General features: G+C 35.9%; 1 protein-coding gene across 4 annotated transcripts in view; it reads left to right on the forward strand.

Moving 5' to 3' along the window:
- ANK3 (ankyrin 3) overlaps positions 1-27,078 on the forward strand; it is a 322,189-nt gene that overhangs the window by 237,904 nt on the left and 57,207 nt on the right. For all 4 annotated transcript variants that reach the window (XM_054690069.1, XM_054690067.1, XM_054690068.1 and 1 more), the window contains 3 exons: positions 11,078-11,184; positions 15,805-16,029; positions 18,771-18,925. In XM_054690069.1, coding sequence (XP_054546044.1) covers positions 11,078-11,184; positions 15,805-16,029; positions 18,771-18,925 — 487 coding nt within the window. The remainder of the gene's footprint in view (positions 1-11,077; positions 11,185-15,804; positions 16,030-18,770; positions 18,926-27,078) is intronic.

Genomic DNA, 27,078 nt, shown 5'->3' on the forward strand with positions numbered 1-27,078 from the left:
TGTCAGAAGAACTTCCTTAAAGCAATAACTCTTAGTCCTGACTGTTCATGAGAACCATCTGGGGAACTTCTTCAAAAATTTGCTCAGTTCCAGATTCTGGGAACTGAGTGGGACCGAGGCTTGGCATTTTTCATTTTTTTTGAAGGACAAATATCTAGGGAATGTCTGTATAGAGCCTCCCTGTCTGGGTTCCTGAGCATGTTATTGTTTTTTTCTTTACATGCTCCACAGGTGACTCTGAGACGCACCTCTCATTAGAAACCACTGATTTAAGGCAACTGATAAGGATCTTTGTATATTGGTCAGTTAACATTAATGAATTTGTTCTATAGACTTAGATTTGTGTGTTGGGTTGTCTTAGAGAAACATCCATGCTTGAGTCACTCTTTTCCAAATAGGAGGTAATAAATAGAGGAGATGACTCTAAACAGAAGCCTGCTTGTACAGAATGAATATAATAGACTGTTTCTTTCCTTTCTTCTGACATAATTATTGAAAGCAGCTGTCTGTAATGGCTTATGTAACTGCTGTATGTGATCCAGATCATCCAGACAACGTATAAATGCAATACTTCTCCTTAGATGCTCAAGCATCAGGTGATGTGGTGGTGACACTGATGCTTATGGTGGGGAAAACAGCTAATTTTGAGCTCCTATTATGTGCCTGGCATAATTCAGTGTGTTTTGCCAGTGTTAACTGCTTTATAATCACAACAACCCTGTGAGATAATTTCTTAGCTCCATTGAAAAGATGAGGAAACTGAGTAGAGACACCTTAAGTAACTCACCCTCAGGAGACTCAGCTGGTGAGTGGCAGAGTTGCTCACTATCCAGTTTCAGGCTGCCTCCCTTCCACCCACTACACCACATATCTGCTTCACTTAGTGGAAGAAATGATCCACCATGGGGCCCATGGACTTAACAATCTGCCCTCCAGGATGTCATACTTTGTAGTGTTCTTAGCATGGGTGCGGTACCATCGTCTTTGTCCATTTCTTAGCAAAAAAGATTATATTTAGACCCAAGTGTTCTTCATTATTTTTATTTCCATTCTAATAAGTTCTTATTTAATATGCTTTAAAAGGAATTGGCAACTCATGTTCAGCAACAAGTTACAAAAATTATGGAGGGTTAACAGGAATGGAAATATTTGACCTTCGGATAGATTTGAAGTAGAAGGCATAATAATGCTCTCTAAATATTTAGCAGGCCTACCAATTAATTACACTTACTTTGACCCTGGGAGTAGCTGTAAGATCAAAAGATGTATATTGTAAGCAGAAACGGTTTATTCAATGTGATTTCTGGTATGGTTATTCAAAGATGGAAGAAGAGCAGAAAACACTTAGGAACATGGGTTGATTTTTGCCTGCTTCTATCCACCCTGTGTACTTTAGCCAGCAATGACAAGAGCTGATGGCCAAGTGTCTTCAGTCAATGCAGTTTGGAAGGGGCTGAAATGCCCCTCTCCTCCAAAGATGGGCCCCCAACCTGCCATTCAGAGCATTCCTTTCCCTGGATTTCAGTGATCATTTCAGGGTGAAATGCACAATCTAAGCTAGTCTAGGCAGTGTCAAGTTTGAGACTTTTCTTAGCCTTCTAGGGCTGCTTAACCTGTGAAAATGATACAAGCCCAAAGCTGCTGGGAGGGAAGTGTGAGCGCAGACTATTCCTACTATTACTGTGGCCTTGCCTGAAGTTAGTACCACTCAGACTTTCCTCCTCTATAAACCAGTAAATTAACTCCACCTCCCCAAGTCCCTTAAAAGAGAGTCTCTTAAACCAGTTTAATTTGGGTTTTTGTCCTCACTAATATGCTTGCTATTGGTGGTCAAACCTGTGTGAACAACCACATACCAAGGGCAACACAGAAGGTCTTGGAGTATCTAAGTGATATTATAAGATTCTATTTTCTGTTTTCTTTCTAGAAGGAATTAAGTTTCATTTTAACAAAATGCAATGAGCTATGGTTTAAGAGAATAGCTATAAACATGGCTATTTCCAGCAAAAAAAAAAAAAAGGAAAGGTGTTCTTTGCCAATTTGATCACTAAGGAATGAGCGCTCTCATTTCCTTTCTGTTCTAGTGACACAAAGACAGTGAAGAAAGAGAGACAGAGCTGCGGCCCTCTCTAATTAAATCACTTTCCAATACAGACATATCCTCTCAGACCAGATTTCTCCCTGTGGTTCACAAGGTGATGAATGGCAGGACTTCAAATAGCCACCAGTTTAGAAGGTTTCAGCAAGGCAGTATTTAAGCAGTTACACAGATTCTTTAATGGTAACTGTCAAGATAATTCTGTAAGCAATATTGAAGGCCTCATGAGTCTCCACAAACCTGGAGGTAGCTGTCACATCTTCCACATGGTGACTTTTCTCAGTGACCTTACAGCCTAGGATTCCACACCCTTTGGGTTAAACTTGGTCCTTTTAAAAACTAAGGATGGCCTCATGTACTTAGTCATCTGTTCTATGTACTACTTGATATATTGGCAAATGGCGTGCAAATTGGAAAATTCTAAAGGAGAATTAAATGCTTATTCTTTTCAAGATCTAGGCAAATTTTTAATGATCTCAGTAATAGAAAAGAATTCCTAAACCCAAAAGGCTGGCTATGCTAAGGGGTTTTTGCCTGTTATTCCCAAATCCATTTTACCTCCCACACCACTCACCCCCACATCAGCAGGTTAATCTTCCTATTTATTTCATTTAAACTCATTTCTAAAGAGGTTCTGAGAAATGTGCATGGTGGCAGAGTTAGCCAGCCTTGGATTAAAGATTTGCTAGAGATAGTCCCCTGGAAGACGAGCACCTTTGACTAGTGACATTTAATATGCTGCTTTTTCTCTTCAAAGTGCTACCCCAGCATTACTCAGGTGATCCTTCAACACCTCTCACAGATGGTCAGCAAGATTACAGATTTTTTTTTAAGGCAGAGGTTGGTATTAGGACTCATTTAAGGTAGTACAGTTAGTTTAGACCTATGAACACTTTCACCTACACACTGACCTTGATTCACCTTCTTTTGTTAAAGTTGGTAGCTAAATTGTCTTGAAATCAATCAGATTTGGAAATCCCGAAGAAGAGTCATTGTAGTTTATATTCTAGTCTTAACTATGTCTTAATAGTAATAGTTGACTTCAAGAAAAGAAATACTTTAGAAAGGTTTAAAAAGACCTGCTTTCTCATAGTAAGCTTTTTGCTTTTATTATGCATCTTGAATCAGGTTTTCTCTGATGGAATCCATTTTTTTAAGGTGTACAGAATATTATTTTGATATATGTATATATTCTGAAATGATTACCACAAACTAATAAACATATTATGTCATCTCTGTGGTTACTTTTATTTATTTATTTTTTGGTATGTGTGGTAAGAGCACTTGCAGTGCAAATTTTTTTTTTTTGCAAATTTCAAATATCTAATACCATACAAAAAATTACTACCTGTAGCCACCAGGAAAGTTGCCAAAATTTATTCCTCTCAGAAGTGAAAGTTTGTACCCTTGGTTAAGTATCTCCCCTGCTACCCACCCCAGCCTCTGGTAACCACTATTTTCTGTTACTATGAGTGTGCCTTTTTTTTTAAAAAGGTGTAATACATTTCTTTTTTTTTTTTTTTAATTTTTTTATGTATTTGTACAAGCACTGGGTACAGTCAGAAGCGCGGGAGGGTGAGAGATTTACCAGAGCCAGAGAGGGGAACAGAACAGGCAGACAGACCAATGAAATACACTGCTGAGGGGAGCAGCGGGCTTCAGGAGAGGTCTGCACGCCATGTGGGACCCTCGCCCAGCAGCTGGGGATCGAACCGGCACTGTAGAGGCCGCGGGCAGCTTCGCAACCCAGCGCTCAACCGCTGCGCCACTGGGGAGGCACTGTAATACATTTCTTAAGAGTATTTCCAAGTAGTTGAGCTACATATCCAAACAGACATGCCACCTAGTTGAGTAGCAGTTGCCATTTCACTCACTCGCCACTGTAGATCACTGTAGTTCCAATACTTAGTACAGCACCTACCATAACATTTTGATAATCAAATCCCCTCATTTCATGCTTTCAGCCACCTTATGAACTAAGTATCACCACCATGTTACAGATAAGAGACTGGGGCTGATGGTAGTATTTCCCCTGCTCCGTGCCACATTAGGTGGTCCAACTGCAAATAGAACTTAGGTCAAATGACTGCTTGAATTCATCTTGCTGTTCACTATGAGAACAAAGTGCCACTTGTCACATGCATTGTGGCAGCTGAGTGAAGCATATTCACCATGGAAAGTGTCAATGTTTAGACCAGTATTTGCACATGCCAAACACTGCTATTGTTTGCCAGTCCACCAGGCTGCTCCCTGTGCTCTGAAAAGACACGTGATATCCTAAATAACTACCTAGAGGACTGCATTGTTCTCTATAACTTTAAGAAATAAGTTGTTTGCAACTATAAAGTCGGCATATTTGAATTACCATGTATCATTTTGTTTGCGTAGCAATTACAATTCTCAGATCGTTTTCATATTACTTGGGTCATTTTATTCTGAGTGAATGGGGCATTTAATATCATCTGTGCATTTCTCTAATGCTGAACTAGAAGTTCAGTAAGATTTTGAATTTTGCATGCACTTGTCAATAAAGTGATGCAGCCTAAATCAAAACCAAGTCACCTGTTCTTTGTCTAAGGGAATAGACGTTCTTGTCTCCCTCCCTTGGCCCTAATTTGTGGCCACAGGGTAAAGTTATCCTGGACAAGCCCTTTTCTGAACTCCCAGTCTTCTGACATCATCCAGCTGTTTATCAATGAAATAGTGCTTACAGTTTTCTAGACCAGATGCACTAGGTTTTGCAATGTGATTTCTTATTGAAAAGAGACAGGAATGAGCCTGCATGTTACATCAGTATGTCAAAGCCACCAGTTAATGTAAGACCACCTTCTGCTGGCTCCTAGGGGCAGCAGAGCTAACAGATAAAAGCCTGTACAGGGGCTGAGGTGTTAGCTGCCAGTAGCCTGTAGAATCACCTAATACTGGATTTCATTGGATTTCTCTTTTCTTTGTGAGCACTATTTTGCCTTCTGCCTCTTTCTTCTATGCCTGGACATTATTTCCAGACCTGGGCCTTTGGGTGTGTCCTTGTTTGTAGGCCAGTGTGTACTTGCTCTCCTCTTTCCTCTGATGAATGAGCTAGTGAGAAACTATTTTTGGAAAATATTAAGCTCTTGGAGACAGTGATATCATCATTAGTCAGTCCTTGGACTCTATTGAATAATGTGTGTTTTCATTTTAATAGTAGCCTTGATATCACTTCTAAGATGAAAAGTAACATGCTTATTTCATTTTTGGCATGGAGTTAAAGGCCTTTGTAAGACTTTTAAGTCTCCTTAATGTAGTGAACTATTGAAGCTACCAGGTGCTAGGGGTTGACTTTTTTTGTTATGAAATTTTGAAATATCTCTCTGACTCTCTGTTTCTGTATCTGCAAACTGGGTAAATGCTGCTTCCCAGGGCTAATAGGTTCAGAGAATTCAAAGAAAAATTGAATGTAAAGAGCTAGTTCTGTTCTTGACATTGAGTTGATGCACAATAAGTTGTGATATTGTTGTTTACATAAGAATCTAAATACTTCTGAGTCAATAAGAGCTAGACATTCATAATAACATTCTTTTTTATATTTATAATTTTTTATTTTTTTTACATCATTGTTCATTTTTAAAGAATATTTGCTTCCCCACCCCCCTCAGGTGTAGTCCCCATAGAATTTCCTTCACCAATGCACCCGTGTACCTTCACCTCAGTCTCCTGTGCTCCTCCCTTTCTCCCTCTGATCCCTCTCCCTCCTCCTCCCTTGCAAGATGTCTCTGGTTTATAATTGTCTATTTTTACATAATGCACATTCTTAAAACTGAATGGGCTCTATTGGTTTGATATAAGCATCCTGTGTATATAGCTGTAAAGGATCAGTGGTAACACTGGAATATATTTGGTTCTGTTGTTTTTTCCCTACAGATCATCAGATCTTTATCAAATGAGTTAATATAAATGAACATCCTTTGAAAAGCAGAAAATATTTTACATAAGGAGACATTATCATTCCATGCCAACACTTGGCATTGGTGCCAGAGTTTTGATGTACATTTTCATTTAATCTTCTTATTAACCAATTCTCAATTTGAAAATGAAGAAACTGAGACTGGGAAAAGTTAAGAAGTATACTAAAGTTCATAAAACCAGCATGTGGTGTTGGGTCACCTCCAAAGGGGTTTTTCAAAAAGATGGTGAAAGATCAAAGGAAATGTATCTCCTTTATTCATCATGGAGACCAGATTAGGTATCTGAGCCAAGTGGGCCTGCTAACTGAATCCCTGCAATAGGCAAATCCCCTAACACAGTAGTCAGCAGGGCCATTCAGGGTAGGTGTGCCCCTCACAGAGGTGGGCTTGGAGGGGGAACAGAGGAAGATGTGTGATCTCTCTGTGACCAATTAAGCCCAGAAGAGTGAAAGCTGGCTATAAGCAGAGTCTTTCAGCTGCTTCTCCAAGAGATAAATCACTCCACATTTCCAGAGTCAAAGTGAATATACAAGGACAGTTACATAACTGAGTTGCCTTTTCAAAATGGGAAACTTGGACATGGAAAATAAGTGTTCTCCAATAACAAGTGGAGAAATCCATATCTGTGACTCAACTTCAAAGCCAAGCTTTTCCATTAAACCCCAGGAACACCTCCAGTTACTGTAAGAAACTAAAAGCCAACTCTAGTTCATATATTTAAGACATCATCATATGTGATATCCTACTTCTCATTTTAAATGTCTTCATTCAGTAACCAAATGGAGAAAAATGTTTAAATTTGTTGGTAACGATATCTACAACATGTCAGTGCACTTTGAAATTCACTCCTTTATTAAAATAAGTAAATAATCCAAATTTCACATTTCAATTTTAAGAAAACTCTAGTCTATAGAAATAAGAATTTTGTGACAGAGAGCTTAGAAATTGAAGCTACCATTTCATTCATTCTCTTTCTATAAAAACCATTGGCTCAGCTGTATTGGCGTATTCTGTGTTTAGACAAATGCACTGAAGGGAGAGCATTTTGTTTGTATGTAATTAGGTTATTAAAATTGTTAGGTTTCCTCATTAACCTAAGTGAAACTGTATGGGGAAAAAAATCAGGGACAAATATTGGCACATAAAACTCACTGTTTTGAACAAGTATGTTTGCTTTTGGTGTTAGGACAATGTTTCAGTGAACAGCAGAGTTGGGAGGGTGTAAGAGTCAGGCAAGGACTCAGAGGAAAGTGGAATCCCAGGGAGCAGGCACACTCCAGCCTCCATGAATAATACATGATGGCGGTGATACCTTTTTGAGTGATATAATTCGTTTCAATAATTAATGTTGCCATTGCATGTTTCTAAGAGAGCCTACCAAAGGTAAATAATTTACTGTAATTATCAAAGAGAGTGGTATTATTTATTCAAATGTTTTATAAGAAATAGGTCCTGTTTAAAATGTAACGTCAGGGCCCCAAATTTAGGCATTGTTGTTTGCTATATTAAAAAAAAAAAAGCAAAGTGAACAGTCCTACCCACTTTATATTAAATATTTCCCCTACTGAATGGTTGGGAGCCTCTAAAGTCAGAAAAATTCGTAAGGACTAAAACTAACATCAATCTTTGGTTAATGCAGATAGAATTCAGGAAATTTCAAAATGATAGGTTATTCCTTGGGTGTTTGAATCTTATTTCTGGGGACTTTTACTAACATTGTCACACATTCATCCACTGAATGCATCCCCTCTCACTGAATGCAGAGAAAACTATTTCTCATTCATGTTTGCATTTTCCTATGATTTCAATGAGACAGTGACTTGTGTATAGTGCTCTACAAATTATTTTTCAATTTGATTGCACAGCTTTTTTGTCTTTGTAATTCACAGTTTGCTTTTTTTTAAGTTTAAGTTGTAATTTATCAAAGTTACACATACAATCATGTCATTTTACAACACATTCTCATTAGGAGGAGGAAAAAAACAGAATCCCTCTATACAACTTTAGTCTTTAAGACAACTTAGAGAATCTTTGCTGACTTGCTTGGTGCTTCTGTATCTCTAAAATGTATTATGTTGCTTCTTGTTGATTTTTTTCCCATTTCAGAAATTATTTCTTGCATTCCCAAAATGGAAAATGAAGCTTTCATTTTTTAAACACCTGTTCTTTCCTACCATGTACACTTATCACCCCCCCATTTCACCAAGACAGTTGTATTTATTTTGGTTATATCATTACTTAATGCTTCTGTGGTTATTTCTATGTAATTGTTTTTCACAGATGTGATGTATATTATTGTTGCACTTTCTTTTTGGCACAATATTTGTTTTCCTTTGAGTTTCTTCATTTCTTCAGCGTGCTCTGTACATGTCATTAGCTCAAACCCACAAACGCCTCCCCAGTTGTGCAAATCTCCTATGTTTGTAGTCATTAGGTATGCTGAAGATTTCATCTATTTCATCTGTTTAACTCATCTCCTAGAGTTCTTATTTGTCAAGTTCCTTGTAGGCCCACTACACAAACAGCCTTCTGGGTTATCGTTCATGAGAACCATGAAAATTCCCTGTGTCCCCAACTCAGACCCTGTATCTTACTTTTCCTTGGCTTAGTTCTTCATTTTGATTAGCACATCTTTTAATTGTTTCCTGGCAGAATGCTTGGACATACATTTTTGAGATTTGAAATCTGAAAATATCTTGATTTAAGATTTAACTAGTTACAGAATTATAGGTTGAAAATCATTTCCCCTCAGGGAATATTAAAAGAATTGCTCCATTGCCTTTACCTATTGTTTGCTGTTAAAAGTCTGATGTAAGTCTACCACCTCTGACTATTTTTCCTCTGTAAATTTGTAGGGTCTTTTTGTCTAAGTTCTGGACATCATGATGATTTATGTTCATCCATAGTGCTAGTCCCTCCATGGCTCCTTTTATTGTAGGAACTCAGGTCGTCAGCTGAGAGCTAGTTTGTTTGATTTCTTCTTCTCTAACTACTTTCTCTTTCTAGAGCTGGATTTTTGGAGGGGTTTTTGGATGGACAAGAAGATACGAACTTTCTGAACTGATCCTCCGCTTTCTTATTTTTTCTGTCTTCTATTGTGAAAAATCTCCACCTAATTTCTAGGTGTTTTTTGTTGTTGTTCAACTTCAGTGTTGTCATATTTGTTACTCCCTTTGACTTTTCTGTTTAATGGTTTCACAGATTTAAAAAGATCTCATCTCTTTTTGGAGATAAGTGAAAAATTTTCAAGCTTTATTTCTTCTATTTTATTTTTGTTCTGTTTGCTTATTTTGTTTATGATGTTAGATGCTTTTCTCAACTGTCTAGTGATTCTGGACTGTCAGCTTCCTATTAAGTGTATTGGAAGCTCCCTGCATTATGGAGGCTCATCATCAGTGATTTCTACTGAAGTAATGGGCATGGAACATTGCACTGGGTAATGAAATGCCTGCTGCTCCCCTCAGCAGTGTATTTCAATGGATCAGCCTGTTCTGCCCCCCACTCCGTCTCTGGTGAATCCTCTCACACAATCCCATACCTCTGGCCAAACCCCAGTTCTTCTACAGAAAAAAAAAACCTTTCACTGTGTTTTCTGTATTTTCCATCCTTTCATAAACTCTATCCGTGTTGCATGCTTTTCCATTTACAGTTCCAATAACCAATCTTTTGCCTCCATTTTCTATTTTCTATTGTGTCTAGTCAAGAGCTGACATCATATTTAGGAGTGAACAAATGCTTATTTGATTCTTATGTATATTCTAGTGCTTTGTTGAACTAGCCACCTTTTACTTTCTTTTCCCTATTGAACATACTATTTGCAGTTATTGTAAAGTTCTTGCTAGCTAACTTCAAAATGTAGGATGACCTAGAAATCTGTTTATAGCACCTATCCAGTTTGCTTCTGTTTCTGTCCATAAATTGTGACCATACTGGGCAATATCCATGGCACACTGGACATGACACACAGAAAGTTGTAGACACAACACACTAGATGATGATAGAGTTCTCCATAGAGGATTTGCCTTTCCATTCCTAGGCTAATGGATTGGTGAATGGTTATCTTAATCCAATCAAGACTTCCCTGATATGAGGTGGATTTCCAGTCCTCATAAGCTCAAACTGCTTCTGGTTTTGTCCCTCACCCTGCAAGGTCCTATTCAAAATTCAGGTGTGATCTTTGAGTCATTTCACCTCACAATTCCCAAACTCTAGATTTGTTTTTTATTTCTTATGAAACTGCCAAAAAGCTCCATTGGGCCTTTCAGAGAGATTCTGATTAGGTTTTAGCTTCCTGCTCTGCACAGTCCGGAATTCAGTAAATGTTCTTAGTGAAAAATTATACCACGCTTGAGGCCACTCAAATCTCTACCAAAACACTCTTGTTTGGTTTTTTGTTTGTTTGTTTGTTTTTCTATTTACCAACAGCAGCCTCTACAGGAACAAAACGTAAATTCTGACTGTGTGGTAATTGACAAAAGTTCCAAAGCTAAAAATGGCAACCAAGTCAGTTCGACCCTTTAAGTTATTCCCCTCCCTGAGTATCATTCTTCTTGCCCCAGCTGTCTCTGCTGCATTCAGAGAAGATTTCCATATTTATCTGACTTACTTGGCAGCAACACTAGGCTTCTGTTAGGTATTCTGTCCCACTTGGAAACAGAAGTCATCAAGATTGAACTTTTAATTTTCACTTTGAGATTTGAGGAAGAACTTTACAGTCATTGTGGGATTAATCTGGAAATGTGTTGATGTGCTTAAAAGTATGGATGCAATTTGCACTGTGATAAATTTTGCCATGTCAAACACCCAAGGTGCTTTGTTAAAAGGTTGGAATATAGCATATCAATAAACTATTTTTTAACTTTCTTGAAAATATTTGGATCTGTTCTTCAATGTAGATCCATATAGGGCATAAATTGAAAATTGTGTATTTTGAAAGTTAGACTATAGGACTCACAGAGAAATAAAGATATATGTTATGGGTAGAGAAACCAGTCTTCTGTGAGTTGTTGATGCAATATGTCATTTTATTTTTCAGCATCTAACATTTACAAGAGAATTTGATTCAGATTCTCTTAGACATTACAGCTGGGCTGCAGATACCCTGGACAATGTCAATCTTGTCTCAAGTCCTGTTCATTCTGGGTAAGTAACCTGAAAATCAAATATCTTTATCCTATTAACACTGTATTTATCACTTGCAGTTACAAATTCACATTGACAAGCTTCATATATATGAATTGTTGATCTTCTGAAGGATTTTTTAATACATACGACACATTTGTAAGTCATTAGTTAATATTCTTCTAAGCAAATGTGTATATATTGATGAAAGCACAATGTTGGATAGGAAATTAAATCAGTGCATAAAAATTTCCTGGCTACTTTGGTACTGCTACAATTTTAATTTTTCTAATCAATAATAAAGTTATTCCTTTTATGCAAATGAAGTTTTCTCTGATTTTCCTTTCCAATAAAAAAATTAAATATATAGGTACTGATGTTAACTTACCTCATTGTTTGATTGCCTTGGTGCTTTACTTCTTATGTAGAAAACTTTCATTCAAATATTTAATTTTAAATATGCAATAAACTCTGGTGTTTATTTTCCCCTCCTATAATACAGGTTTTTTGATTTGACAAATGATTTGTGTGATTTTTCCTTTAAAAGATATAAACTTGAACCTGCAGATCAAGTTTGCTACCAAATTGTAACTAAGTTTCATTAAGTTACAATAAGAAACATTACCTGAATTTTTAAACTAAAATTAAAATTAATTTTTAAACTAAAATGAATTCACCTTAGAAAAGTGAATGACCATTGTCTATACCACAGAAGTACAGTTATGAAAACCACATCAAACCCTGTTGGTTAGCAAAATTTGAGGCAAGTAGTTAGAAGAGGAGCTATTTTAGCTGCCTAGTGCATAATCAATGTATACTTAGATATTGGATTCTTCACTTGTAGGTAAAACTTTGGATTGATATCCATACAAGTGGAGTAGAAATCATTAAGATGATGAAAATTTCAAGGTATTTTCACCTCTGAAATTGGCATTTAGGCCATGCATTAGATGTGATCCAGGGCAAGGGTAGATTAATCTGGAATGAAAGAAATGAACAATAATATTTGCAAGGTGCTCATGTAATTAAAATAAATTAAAATAAGTAACATTTACTTTGTGCTTTCCATGTGCCTGGCATTGTACTCTTCTTTATGTGCTGTGCATTATGTATTATCTCATTTAATGTTACTTTGAACTTTAAAATGATACTATGAGATAATATTATCTTCACTTTACATGGTGAAGAGTCTAAGAATCAGAGTAATGCTGAAGATTAGTAAAAATACCCTTAGAAAATTCTGACTTGTAACACCACAATTCTGAAAAACAAATTATAGCATTGTCATTAGTGGAAATAATTTACATGACAGTGTTCAATAAACTATAAGCTATCTGATGGTCATTAATACTGCATTTCATTAACTCAAGTAGAAAAGCCTTTAATTATAATAATATTAATTTTCAAATTGCTTAAATAAGTACACAATTTATATGTTTCTGGGTCTAAGATTGCAAAAGCAAAACAAAATTAGCATTAAGAAGGAAAATAGAAAACACAAGAGATACATTGAATAGGCAGACATTCGAAGGGTTCTTTAAATCGAGTTTGGTAAATTGTCACCAGTTACAAAGATCTGGAACAAAGGCTTTATGCTCTTTCGATAGGAAAGAAAAGTACTGGTCTTTAATGTAATTTAGTAAACTGCAAGTTGAGGAGAGCATAGGCTAATAAGCAGAGAAATGAACTTTCCCATACATTAGAATGAAGTATTTGAACATGCAAATTATCTTACCTTCCCTTTATTAAAGACAAATTCCATGTAGAGGAATGCAGAAATAATGCACAAGGTGGGATTATTTAAAAAGGAAAACATGAACTGGGTTTATACTTGGAAATATTTCACTAAGGCCACCTCTATACTATAGTTTATACAGTCACTAGAGGCAAATATTTTTCTAGGCTGTCCCACAAATGCCAGATGCCTTGGTTTCATTTTCTGATGTTTTTATTTTTCCTTTGCTTATCATTGACATTTTCTGTTGCTTGCTTCTAATTACTTTGCATTAATTTTTCCCATTTGCTTTCTAAATTATTTTGCAGCTATTCTTCTCCACTTCCTCAGTATGATTCAAGGTGATAATTGTGTCCTTTATGTGAACCATTCTTTTTGTATTTTTAATTTATGTGAATTTTCCCCACAGTTAGATCATGTCAATGTCTGTAATGTATCAGCATTTGTCATCTGCCTTTGCTAAAACTAGAAACAAATGTGTTAGTTTTAGGATTATTTGTATAATTCCTGCTATAGTTTAAATATTAGTAAGACACCAGTATGATTAAACACCCTCACCTTTTAATTTGTTTCTATAAGTTATGTTGCATGAAATTTTATTTTACACAGAATCTGGAGGAATGAATTTGGAAAACAAGTCACTGTATTTTGTAATGTTATTGAATAATAAGACACATTTTCTGATTAACATACTCCCACCTTCCTCAGTCTGTTGGCTCTGTAAAGTTGAAAACTTTAAAACAATTAATGATTGTTATTGAGCACCAACTGTGCACTAGGCACTATTCAAAACATAGAGTCTTCCAAATTGTCATTAAAATTATGTATGCCATGTTTTTCTCATTTCATTCTGGTGTTCTTCATAGCAGGGGATATTTTTCCACTGACAGAGATAACCTTTTTACATTACCTTCAGACTGTTAAGCTATGAGTTTTCTTTACTGTTAGTAACCAAGTCTTGCCTAGGCAGTTTCTAAATATGCTGGACAAAATAGTTTTGTTCATTGGTTTATTCAGTAAACATGTATTGTGTGCATATCGTGTGCAGGAACTGTGCTCAGCTCTGCACGTCAAGCAGTGAACAAGACAGACCTGATCTGAATCACAGTCTATATTATTGAGACTCAGCTGTTTGTTGCCAGGGCAAACATGGCCCTCTCAGTATAAACACTCCAATGTTTATTTGTACTAATACAACTGAATTTTTCAGCCCAGAGTTTGATTCATTTTTAATTCATCATGTTATTTTCCCAGTCACAAGATTTTTAATTACTAAATGTTGAGAAAGATCGAATTTTATCTTAGGCTTCTTTACCATCTTGCATATTGCCTTTGTTACTGTTGCATGTGTAGCTGTCTAAGAAAATGTAGTCTGCCTGGACCAGTTTAAGTAAGCCTTGTGCCATTGAGCAGTGAAGACAGTTCATGTGAACAAGTACCTTTGTCTTTGACTACACAGGAGTATTTTTTTGTTTCCTTTTTTGTTGTGGAGGGCTTAGTCTTTTTCCCTCTTTCTTTGAGTATCATAGTAGTTCCAGTTTCTCAAAGTTGGTAGAACGTTATAAAAAATGGATACGTTAGTCCAGAAGAAAATGACTAAACCCAAAAGGAGCAAAAGTATGCAAAGGTGATTGCACCTCACTGATGGTAAGAGTCGGTTCTGAAAATCGAATTGACTGAAAAATGATTCCCGTTCTGTGGCCTCTCCATGGGGTCTGCGGGTCCTTTTGCTTTGTTAATGTTGCTCTTCCCAGGTCAAGAGGCATCACTGTTTAGGAAAGGACCCCCACCTCAGACCTTCATCCAGGGTACTAAAATATGTTGGCAAGATATGAGAACTGCTTTTAGATAAGTAGTAGGAGAGTCTGATGGGTAGAATTATTTTTCCCCCAAACAGGACTGTAGGTATTCAGTTTTATAATTAGCAACATTTGGTGCTGTCCCAGCAATAAGCACATTTTTATACAGGAACATTAGAATAAAGAGATACACATTTGTCTGAACTGCATCCTTCCACAAGTGGGCTCATTGGTCCTTGTTGCAAATATTAAGACTTGGGAGAGCATGCAGAGGGCTGCTTTCTCTTCCAGGAGTGCCTGCAGGAACCAAGAATTACCACATACACCACAATTTCTTTACATTTTCATACTTACATGCAAATTTTTTTCCTCATTAGCTTTCAAATAAAAGCCAGGGACATAATTATGTAATTTAGAGACATTTTCTAAAAAGTTGAACTTATTTTTGTATTGTTATACAGATACTCAAATGTAGGTTATTTTCAAACAGCTTTTAAAACAAATTTTTATTGAAAAGATGAAAACCCATTCCATCAAAATTGCCTAGCAAAATTAGTTATCTTGTACTTTTAGTCTTTTATTCTGCTTTGTGATAGTAAATTTTAGAGTGTTTGTATGGTTAAATATACATTCATTTTGAGTTGTACATGTGAAGACATACCGTGGAGTTTCATCTTACTTACAAAGAGATTCCATACTCGACATTTGGCTAAAAGCTTTTATAGTTCAAAGCCACACTTGAATATAGTTTAAATCACCCCAAAAGACCACATAGAGTGGTTTTGCTTTTAATTCATGACAGTCGTTTATTAGCTATATTTTGTTCCAATTTTGAACCATTCCCTATCCTTCAATTTGCACATCTGTTAAAACTTCTGTTAGGAGGCCATGTTCCGCCAGAAATAAGTGGTGGGGTCTCAGTTTTGGCCCATTGCACAAGTTAAATATGGGTTTGATGTGACTCCACCGTATTTACTTTCAATTTATTTTTCAAGATAGGAAATTCTAGCTACATTGTCTGTCACTTTAAACTTGAATATTTTATTTCAAAATCTGTGAAAATGATCTGTCCCTCCCTTTGACTTGGCCTCTGATCCTCTCCCTCAGGTTTCTGGTTAGCTTTATGGTGGACGCAAGAGGCGGCTCCATGAGAGGAAGCCGTCACCACGGGATGAGAATCATCATTCCTCCGCGCAAGTGTACAGCTCCCACCCGAATCACCTGCCGTTTGGTAAAGAGACATAAACTGGCCAACCCACCCCCCATGGTGGAAGGAGAGGGATTAGCCAGTAGGCTGGTAGAAATGGGTCCTGCAGGGGCACAATTTTTAGGGTAAGTTTTTTTTGTCGATTTTAATCTTGGCCCTCATACCACATCTTTGATTTTCTTTACCCTTGTTAACTCAAGTTGTTGGCTATTAAAGCCTCTTAGCTGGATCATTTTGATCGGGCCCATCTCTCGTGTCAGAGGTCACAAAGCTGTCTAATTCTGTGAAAATCTCATAGGCTAATCCTTCCTTAACTCAGTTTGCTGATCAAAGCTTTTACTAACCAAGAAGCCTGCTCTCTGCTCAGTGAGTGCATGGAACCCCAACAGCTCCCCTAGAAGTCAAGGCACCACTTTTAGAAAAAATATAGACCCCACTGAATAAATGGCTCCTTTGGGTACATTGTTTCTTAAGATAATTTTCAGGGAAATAACCCATGGTGATGTAGTATTTTACAGAAAGCAAAAACACAACTCATTTTCTGAGGTGGCACTTGGGTGCAATTCAGGCAGGCTCTGTCACGTTGACAGTTTGTTCACAATTTCCCCTTCTTGTTTCTCTTCCTGCTGCATGGATGTTATTCAGTAAACTGCATCTTCCTACCAATCCTCCCCCTGTAAATGAGGGTGAGAGCTTGGTTAGCCGAATCCTGCAGCTTGGGCCTCAAGGAACAAAATTTATTGGGTAGGATCTTTATAGACAAGATACAGAATGTCTACAGTTCTCTTTCCATTTTCAATTTTTTTCTGTCACACCCATGGTCTTATTCTTGTCTTAATTTTATTTTGATTTTTTAAGTTTTTAATGCTTTCAGTTGATGTGTGTCACTGAAAGAAGAAAATATCATAGTGGCTTGACTTAATGTAGCACCGCTCCCTCTTGTGCTTTTCAAGCATGTGGAATTCACTGCAAGTGTTCTGCTTTCATAATTTTGTGCATTTGTAAACCTTTCTTTAATTTCAAATGCTTCTACTGAATATTATAGTCTCTAAGACAGATGAGCAGTCTTATTTAACCCAATGTAAGAGATTTGTAGGCTTTGAATCAACATTTTTCTCTAAATGATGTGTGTATGTGTATATATATACATATATACATATAGGTATATATGTACATATATATGTGTATGTGTAATTACAATTTTTTTAAAAAGTGCTTATGAGTACTAAATAGTCTTCATGGACTTTGAGAAGGAAAACTCATCCATAAGTTAACTGATTTTGACAAGTGTTGGGAATACAAGATATTTAAAGAAAACCAAATAGGCAGCAAGTAGAATATGCTAGTTATTTAACTGTTTTGTTTTGTTTAAGCTGAAATGTGTGGTATTTGTTTGTTTGCTTATCTGTTGGTCAGTGTACTTGCCTTGGCAGTCTGCATGAAGGAATCTGTGATGAAAAGTTATGCTTGGCTTTCACCTGGTCACAGACCTTGTTTATACCGTCTTCTTTCCAATATTGTTGAATGTTCTACATGAAGCCACAATCCTTAAATACTTACAGAGACAGTATCTGGTACTTTAACCTGCAAAGATTGTATCTAGTTCTAAAATAAAGTGATTGTCTAATCATCAGGTGTGTCTAAAACTATGTAAATATCTTAATAACTCTGAAAATTATTAGCCCTATTACTAATCGTTGATTTTGTTTGCACCTATCAAAAAGTGAAGGTATTTAAAAAATTTTTCAAGTCCTTAATTTGAATTAGAATTGTTTTCCCAAAAGTAATATCATGTGTCCACCATTTTAAATGAATACTTCTGTAATCAAATATTCACATGCTTTTATTTACATTAAGTGACCATTGCAACTGCTACCCCTTTTTATGCTCTTACCTACTAAGCCTGTATCTTCTGTTATCACATGGATATAGACACATAGGGTAAGAGCTATAGGACATACAACCTCTGTAGGAAAATAACGATACTGTCTACTTAAATGTCATAAAATAAAGCTGCACAATCCAACTACATAAACTGTGTGTGATTGTGATCTGCTTACTTCCATTCATCTCTATTAGCATTCGATAGAATGTTAAAATGTTTGTTAAAATTTAACAAAATTACTTCTGTGGCTTGATTGGCTATCCTCAATTTTTGGCCGTTCTTTCACATTCCTTTGCAAAAGGACACTGTCAAAAATCAATAGGTGACATTTCAAACCAACAAGTGCTTTTTCAGAAAGTTTAAATACTCCAATGCAGGTTACATTAGTATTAGACATTAAGCTGCCCACAACCATTTTTCAAATTGAAACTCAGGCAAACTGTCTTTAACTATACAGGCCTTGAAAGAAATGGAAACTGACTGTTGGAGGGAGAGGGTTGTTACATCGACTGTTTTCTTGCAAAGGGGGAAAATCATCAATCACTCAAAATAGGAAATTTACAGAATTTCTGTTTTTTTAAAAAATGACTGTGTCCTTTTAAATCATTAGCATTTTGTATAATATAACATACATATTGTGCTTTTAAAAATGGACCAACATTATGGTCTATTTTAGTAACTTTCAATTCCTGGATACAAAATTCCTGTTTATATGTGCTGAATATTTTCCCACCATTAAATCTAGTGCCTAACAGATGGTAGGCCCTTGTGAATTGTTTGTGAATGAATGAATGATGGCATGTTTTCAGGCTCTTTAAGATATTATTTGATTAGTAAATGATTCTGCAGCTTTGAAATTCCCAACCTTAGTGGCACCTCTGATTTTCAAAAGAATACTATTAATGAAACATTTTTTAAAGTCTGATGCTATAAATGTATTTAATTTGACAGCAAAATATTGTGGTTTTTTTTTTTTTCCAGCCCTGTCATAGTGGAAATCCCTCACTTTGGGTCTATGAGAGGAAAAGAGAGAGAACTTATTGTTCTTCGAAGTGAAAATGGTGAAACGTGGAAAGAGCATCAATTTGACAGTAAAAATGAAGATTTGACTGAATTACTTAATGGCATGGATGAAGGTAACTATGACAATTCTGTGTTTCTGTAAATGCTTGCAGTCTGAACCCCGACGAATGACTAGACTAAAGGAAAATGTACTTGATTTTCACATGTATGTATTTTAAACTGGGACTTGGGTTCCTAAGCATTTGTTGTTTTCTAGATGAAAGGCATGAAGTTTCATTTAATCTAACAAACTTTATTTCCCTGCAATACAAATTTTTCAGATATTCTGATGATTCTTTTAGCCTTTGATCAATTATATCAATCTTTCCAACACCCAGGAAAGTTTTCTAAGTTAAAAAATGTGTAGGGAGGGGGTAAAATAATAATGGAAAGTATGCAAAGCATGCAGAGACTTTTTATGAAAATACATTCCCATTTTATTTCTGGAATTATTATTTCCAGACCCTTTCATCTCATTCAGGTTTTCTCCAGATTATGTGAAATAGTTTATGAATTTTTAATTTCTCTTGCTTTATAATCAGTTTTTAAGCAGTAAGGTTCAGGCTAATTATTGGAGTCTGTGGTGATCCAATAATTCTTTGACCTGACACTGATAAATGGATATGTAGGCAAGTATTCCTCTTACATACCTTCGGGATGTCTAAGCTTTAGAATCACAGCTCTTTTTCTTAGTAGGCATTAGGAATAGATTTGTTTTGAGCTTAGCTACTTGATGCAGATTCTTCTAAAAAAATGTATAAAACCACTAGGGACTAAGTTCATCATAAACTGAACCTGATCTTTATACTGACTTCCAAATCACTATGAATTCAGCAGTTGGTTTACTTACAAATTTTATTGGAGATATAATTCACATACCAATAAAATATACTATTTTAGCATTTCATTCATTGTTTTTAGAATACATCCAGCCCTGTCTCTCATGGTTCCAGAGTGTGAACAAAGGAGCTAGACAGACTAGAGGGTGTTTGAGGGATACCCATGGGCGAGTTCCTTGATCCCTATAATTCTGTTACTTCCATCAAGTAGAGAGTACCTTCTCATTTCATAGGGTTACTGTGGAGAAAAAAAAGTATGTGAAGTACTTAAGAAATAAAGCCCTCGTTATATAGTAAGATCTTAATAAATATCAGCTATTATCATTATTATATTCACTCTATAGAAAAAGTTGTCATCCCATAGGTTTTGTTTAAGTCACAGTTAATAATAGCCAACCATAAAATTGAAGATGTCTTTATAGCAAGGTAGAAAACTAATAGTTGGATCCAGCATTCATGGTGTATTAATGGTAAATGTCTTTTTATCATACTTAACATTTTTATTGAAGTAACATTGCATTATAAAATTATGGGTTTTAGGTGTTAATTTTTGAGATTCAACATGTGGATATACGACAGAAAGATCACTATTTAAAACTTCCAGTCCTTCACCATACCAGAATGTCTTTACATATGAAAATTGAAAAGAAAGCATAGTTCTGCAAAGCATGCAGTTTAAATCTTTATAGATGAGGGCCCTGAAGTTCAGAGAAGTCAACCTAACTTATATAGGATTACCACACTAGTAGCACAGGAATGACATATAGTTCTACCTGTTTTAAAAGGCTTATTAACTCTATCCTACTTACTTTATAACAGTGTGTCCTGTGGAGAAGAAATAAACCTAACAAGGAAAATTGTTAGATTTTAAACCTCTAGATTTAAAAATCCAGAAGAATAGTCAATTTAAATGTGTTATGTATTTAATGAGCATACATTAAGTGTTTATAGATATGGTGATATTTATATTATATACCAGCTACAATTTCAAATGATTTCTGATGGATGGTAACAGGCAATGGTAATTAAGATTTCTAATTTTTGTATATTTTAAAGCATAAAATATGGTCATTTCTTATCAAGAAATTTGTAAAGAAATAATGAAAATGTTGAAAAGAATCAATACAAAGAGAGTGAATTGAATTAGGGTATAACATAGCTGATTTGGGATTTTTTTTTAAATGGAGAGAATAAGAGAAAGGGATTTTTGCATAAAGATTATTTGTTTTAAGAAAAATAAGCAAAGCATTTTTATGTATCTAGTATTTCTTAAATGCTAAAGTAGGTTACTAATTTTGAAAATGTGCATATACTATACAAGGATTTTCTTTCTTTCTTTTTTAATGGATAACTACCATGATACTTTAAACTCCTGAAGGCAGGGTATATGTCTTAATCATCTTTGAATCACCAGCATCAGGCATAATGCTGATGTGGGCGCTCACTCAATCTTGGAGAATATGTAGAAAGGAGAACCTCTGTTTAATAAATAACTACCTAAAGAGTATTTCCTATACCCCTAAGCTTTGCTAAGATTAATATACAGGAGAAAAAAATTATAGAGATCATTTACTTCAAAAAAATCTTCTGAGAAAGTCACAATATTCTGGGGAGAATATTGACTATTCTAAGTCAGTGCTGCCAACAGAACTATCTACCATAATGTAAATATTCTGTAACAACAGTGATCACTAGACACATGTGATTTTTGAGTACTTGAATGTGACTCGTGGTTCTAAGGAAAGTCATTTAATATTTGTTTAGTTTTAATTAATTTCAAATAGTCACATATGGTCAGTGGCTAGTTCATTTGACAGTGCAATTCTAGCAAGAATACCAAATATGCTAATAATATAGTGTTTATTTTTTAATACATATTGCAGTATGACCTATCAAGCAGGCATAGAATTTGAAATTTTTTAAGATTTATTTTTAGACTGTAATTCCTTGATTTCATGGCAATATGTCTTCATTTTGTTCCTAATCAACTAATTTTCAAATAGGAATTAGTCTTACCTTTACTCAGACAAACAATGCCCCAAATAAACCTTATACTGAGGACACCTGTCAGCTGTCTTAAAGAAACAAGGATATGACCAAATGTCCTGGGTTCTGTGTGTTATCATAGAAATAGTAGATCGAGTTTCTTTACTACATTTTTAAAGACCAGATAAACTTTGGTTCTATTTTAGACAATTAAAAGAAAATATTTCCAAGTTTAAAGAATCAAGCACTCTGGAGAAAAAAAAAAAAAAATAAGGACTAACTTGCTAAAGCATAGTGGTTTTCTTCATGTAGTAAACTAAAAAAATAAAGAACCACTATAAACATTATATAGATGAAACTCAGATTTCATACCAAGTTCAAGCCCCACTTACCACCATTCTTTTCCTTGTTCTTAAAAATATTTCATTCTTGTTGACACATCCCCCCTCCACAAATAGACTGCCAAGATAAAAATCAATCTTTTGGAAAAAATTCAACCATTATTTTTCCTTGAATGTCAAAGTACTTGTGGGAAGAAAAGCATAAGCATACTTCAGCTTTCATGTTAAAGCCTACCCTCTCTACCCTACCCCCCACCACAACTTGTTCCTGGGTAGTTGAAAGCTAGCAAGATGAAAATAATACATAAAATAAATCAGTGACCAGATCACTCATGACTTCCTTAAAGAAAAATCATTCATTTTTTTATATTATCTAATCTATTTTCCTTCATTCATGACAGTTAAGCTTTATCATCTATGATGAATGACCCAGTCTTAGCTCACTTTTCATTTTTAACCCCCTTTTCCATAAATGAGTTCTATGTTCTACATACTTCTTTTTTTGTGTGCATAGGAGAACTGGGGTGTAGGCCAGAGGTGCAGGGTGGTGAGAAGATTCCCCAGAGACAGAATTGGGAGCAGAACAGGCAAATCTACTGAAATACACTGCTGAGGGGAGCAGTGGGCGAGACAAGAGAGGTCTGCTGCACCATGTGTGGGTTATTTCCTTGGCCAGTAGTGGAACTCAGAGCATAGAGGTGATAATGCTGAGACTTAACCTTAGGCCACCAGGGAGGCCTCATACTACTTTCATACCCATTTTTGTTTTACTCTCTTCTCTGAAAAATCTTATACCCAAGTATTTAAAAATCATGTTAGCTAATATTTTTGATCACTAGTTTTTACTAAACAACACAATATGTTGTTTAGTATGAACACAATGAAGACATTAGAATAACTCCAGAGAAAGACAGTTTCAAGGCGGAGGAAGGATTTGTCCAGTGTAATGTGATGGCTAGGCTCATCATCTGTGGGCATCACATAGACCTAATTCCATCCTGTCTCCTCCATATACTAGCTGTGTGGTCCTATCCAAGCACTCAGTGTCTCTAAACTTTATACAGTAAAGCTACCTCACAGGGAACTAATGGGGAACAGATGAGCTCTACTATATGTCAAGCTCTTAGCATGATGCCTGATACATGAGAACCACTCAGCTGATGTTAATCATAGCCATGGCTTCCGTGGCTCCTACAGTTGTGCCAGAGAGCAAGTGGGGACTGAAAGAATGCCTCTCTCACTTGCCAAGCCATCAGGCCTGCATGACAAAGCTGTACTCTTTTCTAGTTTGCTCACAGCTCTGTCTAGTTGCTAAGCCATGTACCTTCAGTGCCCACCGAATACCCTTTCTCAAATCTTACAAAGACGTCAGCAGGGCTAGTGGAAAGCCTGACCACAACCAATGACAATGACACCCAGCACCACCATCCAGCCAGGAACTATTGAATAGATATATCTAGATCTTGAAAATCTGGACTTCTGACTCCAGATTTAGTTGTTTTTCTACAATACTTCTTTGCTCCATATGTTCTCAAATTAAGGATGCCTATAAAAAAGTACGTTGCATGGAACAAAAATGTCACATAAATGTCAGCTGCTATTTAAATTTTCCATTGCTAATCAAGGTACTTCATAGTGCTTGTATGACTCAAAAGGATATGGTATATATTCAGGAAAAATTATAGTGGCAAAATAAGATGGAATTAACAGTTATTTCCATCACTAGCAAGCTAGGGAACAAAGCCTCATTGGTTATGCTAATGAAGCAGGTGTGTTAACAAAACTCTATTGAGGAAGAGGCTAGAATGACACAGGGGAGAGTTGGTGTGAGTGTGAATAACCTGCTGTTACCACTAAGGTATCATGTGGCAGGAGCAGCTTCATTGGCAACAGACATAGTATCTTGTTCTAGCACTTGTCAATTCATGTTTCCTCGGAAGAAGAAATAGTTCAAAACAAACATTCATTCTCCTCCCCCTAAAATACATCCTCTTTAAAGTGCATAGAGTTGAATCCATTTTGTAAGTTTAATTAAAATTTTACTTTAATTAAACTCACAGAGTTCAATTAAACATGTTAAAATTGTGCCTCTGAAGTCAGACCCCAAGGGATGTTTTGTAGTTTGCGGTTATGCTGGACCCAGAAGTATTTACTAGCAGAACAATCCTATATCCTTAGGTTACTAACTGAAGAGTTTGAGAAATGCTGAAGTCCTTCACTATCCAATACAGTAGCCACTAGCTAAATATGGCTATAAAGCACCTAAAATACGGATAATATAAATTGAGATGTGCTACAAATGTAAAATACACCAAATAGACAAAGATTTAGTACAGCCCCCAAAATATATATCTCCAGTAAGTTTTACACTGGTTACATGTTGAAATGGTAGTATTTTAGTTCTACAGGGTGCTAAATAAAACATATTGTTAAGATTAGGTTTACCTATTTTTTAATTTTTTGATGTGCCTATGAGAGTATTTAAAACTGTATATGTGCTTGAGTTATTTTTATTAGACAGTGCTGCTGTGGACATTTTATAAACTTTGTTTTAACACACCTATTAGGTTTTAAAATCAAAATCATTGCTGCCTAAGTATCAAAAGAAGGCTTTGAGGACATACACGTTATGCTATTATTTTCAAATTCCAATTATAATGATACAAAATGTTGCTGAAGTTATAGGAAAATATTTTCTCACTTTTTGTCATTGCTTAACTTTCAGGTAAGATTAAATAATTTTACCAATAATGGTACAGTTGTAAACTGAGGCCGGAAAAGAAGAATGAATCAGTTATGTAACAAAATGAATTTTCCATAATTTATTTTCTAACTGTATCAATATTTTAGAAACAGCTTTCTCAGTTAAAAAAATGCTACATCAGTTTATTTCAGTTGAACTTACATGTTTTTACTTTAATCAGATGAGACAAATAGCAATCTTAAGAGTTTTAGGTTAGACGGCAAAAGCAGTTGAACTCAATAGTGAAATAGGCAGCTTTTTGTTGTACACAGCACCATCTGTTGGGAAAATGTAGTAACAACTTTGAAAAAATCTGGAGGAAAATGTAATAACTGAACTCAACCAAATGAGGATTGCGGTGGGCTGTGCAAAACAGCACACCAAAAAAGAGTTAATAAAACCATAACAAAGAAGTGAACCTGTACTTGTGAGACTGGGCATTATTTTTAAAATTTTTTTTAAAAGTAAAAGTTGAATTATTTATTTATGCATACAAGAACTGGTTATGCATAAATACCTCTTCCTACCCCTAAAACATGTACAATGTGTACACCAGTGTTTCCTCAACAAATCAGCAAACGAACCATAACAAATGCCAACTTGCTTTTAGTCTAGTGCCATGAAACTGTCATTTTAAATGAATTGACAGTGACTACCATATTGCAAAAGAGAAAGAAACTACCAGAACAGTACCCCCATACCTACTAGTCAGGAAATGAAAATGGGACTAAAGCAATGAGCATTAATTAATAGTGCCAAGTTTCAGGCCTCCCTGGTGACGCAGAGGTTAAAATCTCAGTGCTATCAAGCTATCGCCAAGGACTGTGGCATGAGTTCAATCTGTGGCCAGGGAGCTGACCCACATGGCTCAGCAGACCTCTCCTGGTGTCCACTGCCCTCAGCAGTATATTTCAGTAGATCTGCCTGTTCTGCTCCTCACTCTGTCTCTAGTGAATCCTCTCACCCCTGCACCTCTGGCTTATATCCCAGTTCTTGTATGTATAAATAAATAATTTTACTTTTACTTTTAGATTTACTTTTAAAAAAATTTTTAAAAATAATGCCCAGTCTCACAAGTCTGTGTATATGGATTTACCAGCAATTGCATGTCTTAATGAACCATTAAGTCAAATTAATGTCATCAGATACCCTGCTCCACAAGCAAGGCAGGATGGAGCCCCTAATCTCCTGAAGACTGTGAAGCAGGTATGAGATAATGGGCCTCAGTTTCCATCTCTTTTAGTGCCAGACACAGCAAGCCCAGCCCCATGGAGGTCAGGAAATCTCTGTATCAGCACCACACACCTGGTTACTGACCTGAAGTGTTTAGCTTAAAGACCATATGCATGACCCTGAATTTTGAAGAGGCTTATATTCGTCATTTTTTGCCAGGACGTGTTGAAGGAGCTGATGTAATGGGACCATTGTCTGAAAGCAGTGCATTTTTATTTGCACAAATAGAAGAGTAAGCAAATATGTAAGAACATGTTTCAGGAGAAACATGGAGATGCAAATATAAAGAATGTGAAGCTTCTGTAACCATAAAGGAAAACAATGATTATTCCAGGATGACTAGACGAAAGGAAAGGAAGCCTTCCCTAAGTCCAAAACTAAGTTAGATCCACCTGGTTATACCTCTGCAACAAGCTACTTGGAAATTTGCTATCTACCTTGGTGAAATGTGAAGCCCCTGAGAGCAGGAACTGGCTCAGACTTGGCAGCTATTCTAACAGTGCTCATGGCAGCCCTTAGCTATTGTCACTTCATCATAATATGTTGCATGGAGAAATGAATATCTTATACCCAGGCATGTGCCTCATTTTGTGTGGTATATTTCCTCAATAATACAGTGATCCATACCCAAGAGAGAAAGCAGCTTTCTAAAGAGATGCCACAGTCAAATGGGAAATGGGGAGAAGTTTTAAGACCTAATGATTATTGTTTCCAAAAACAATATTTAAGCTAGATGCTTGTTAGAATTGTATGGAGTGCTAAAACTGGGGGAAAATACAAGCATGTTTACCATTGTTTCCAGACCTGCCTTATTAGCAATGGTACATAGGGCAAATCTGAGGAATAAAGACCCTACCTTGGGTAAAGTGTAACATCATGCTGATCCAGATTTAAGCAGAAGCCAGAATTGAGTATAAGCTCAACTACTGAAATTATAGAGTTGCATAGGGCCTCTCTGTGCTGGCTTTGCAACTTTCTGTGAATCTATAATTATTTCAAAATGAAGTTTTAAAAATTTTAAATGTTTCCTTTTAAATTATGTTTACATTGAGGAAGTAGGGTCAAATTGTATCATTTAAGGTTTT

The sequence above is a fragment of the Talpa occidentalis genome, unplaced genomic scaffold (genome assembly GCF_014898055.3).
Source record: "Talpa occidentalis isolate TD23 unplaced genomic scaffold, MPIMG_talOcc4v2.1 talOcc4.8, whole genome shotgun sequence".
Classification (NCBI taxonomy): domain Eukaryota; kingdom Metazoa; phylum Chordata; class Mammalia; order Eulipotyphla; family Talpidae; genus Talpa; species Talpa occidentalis.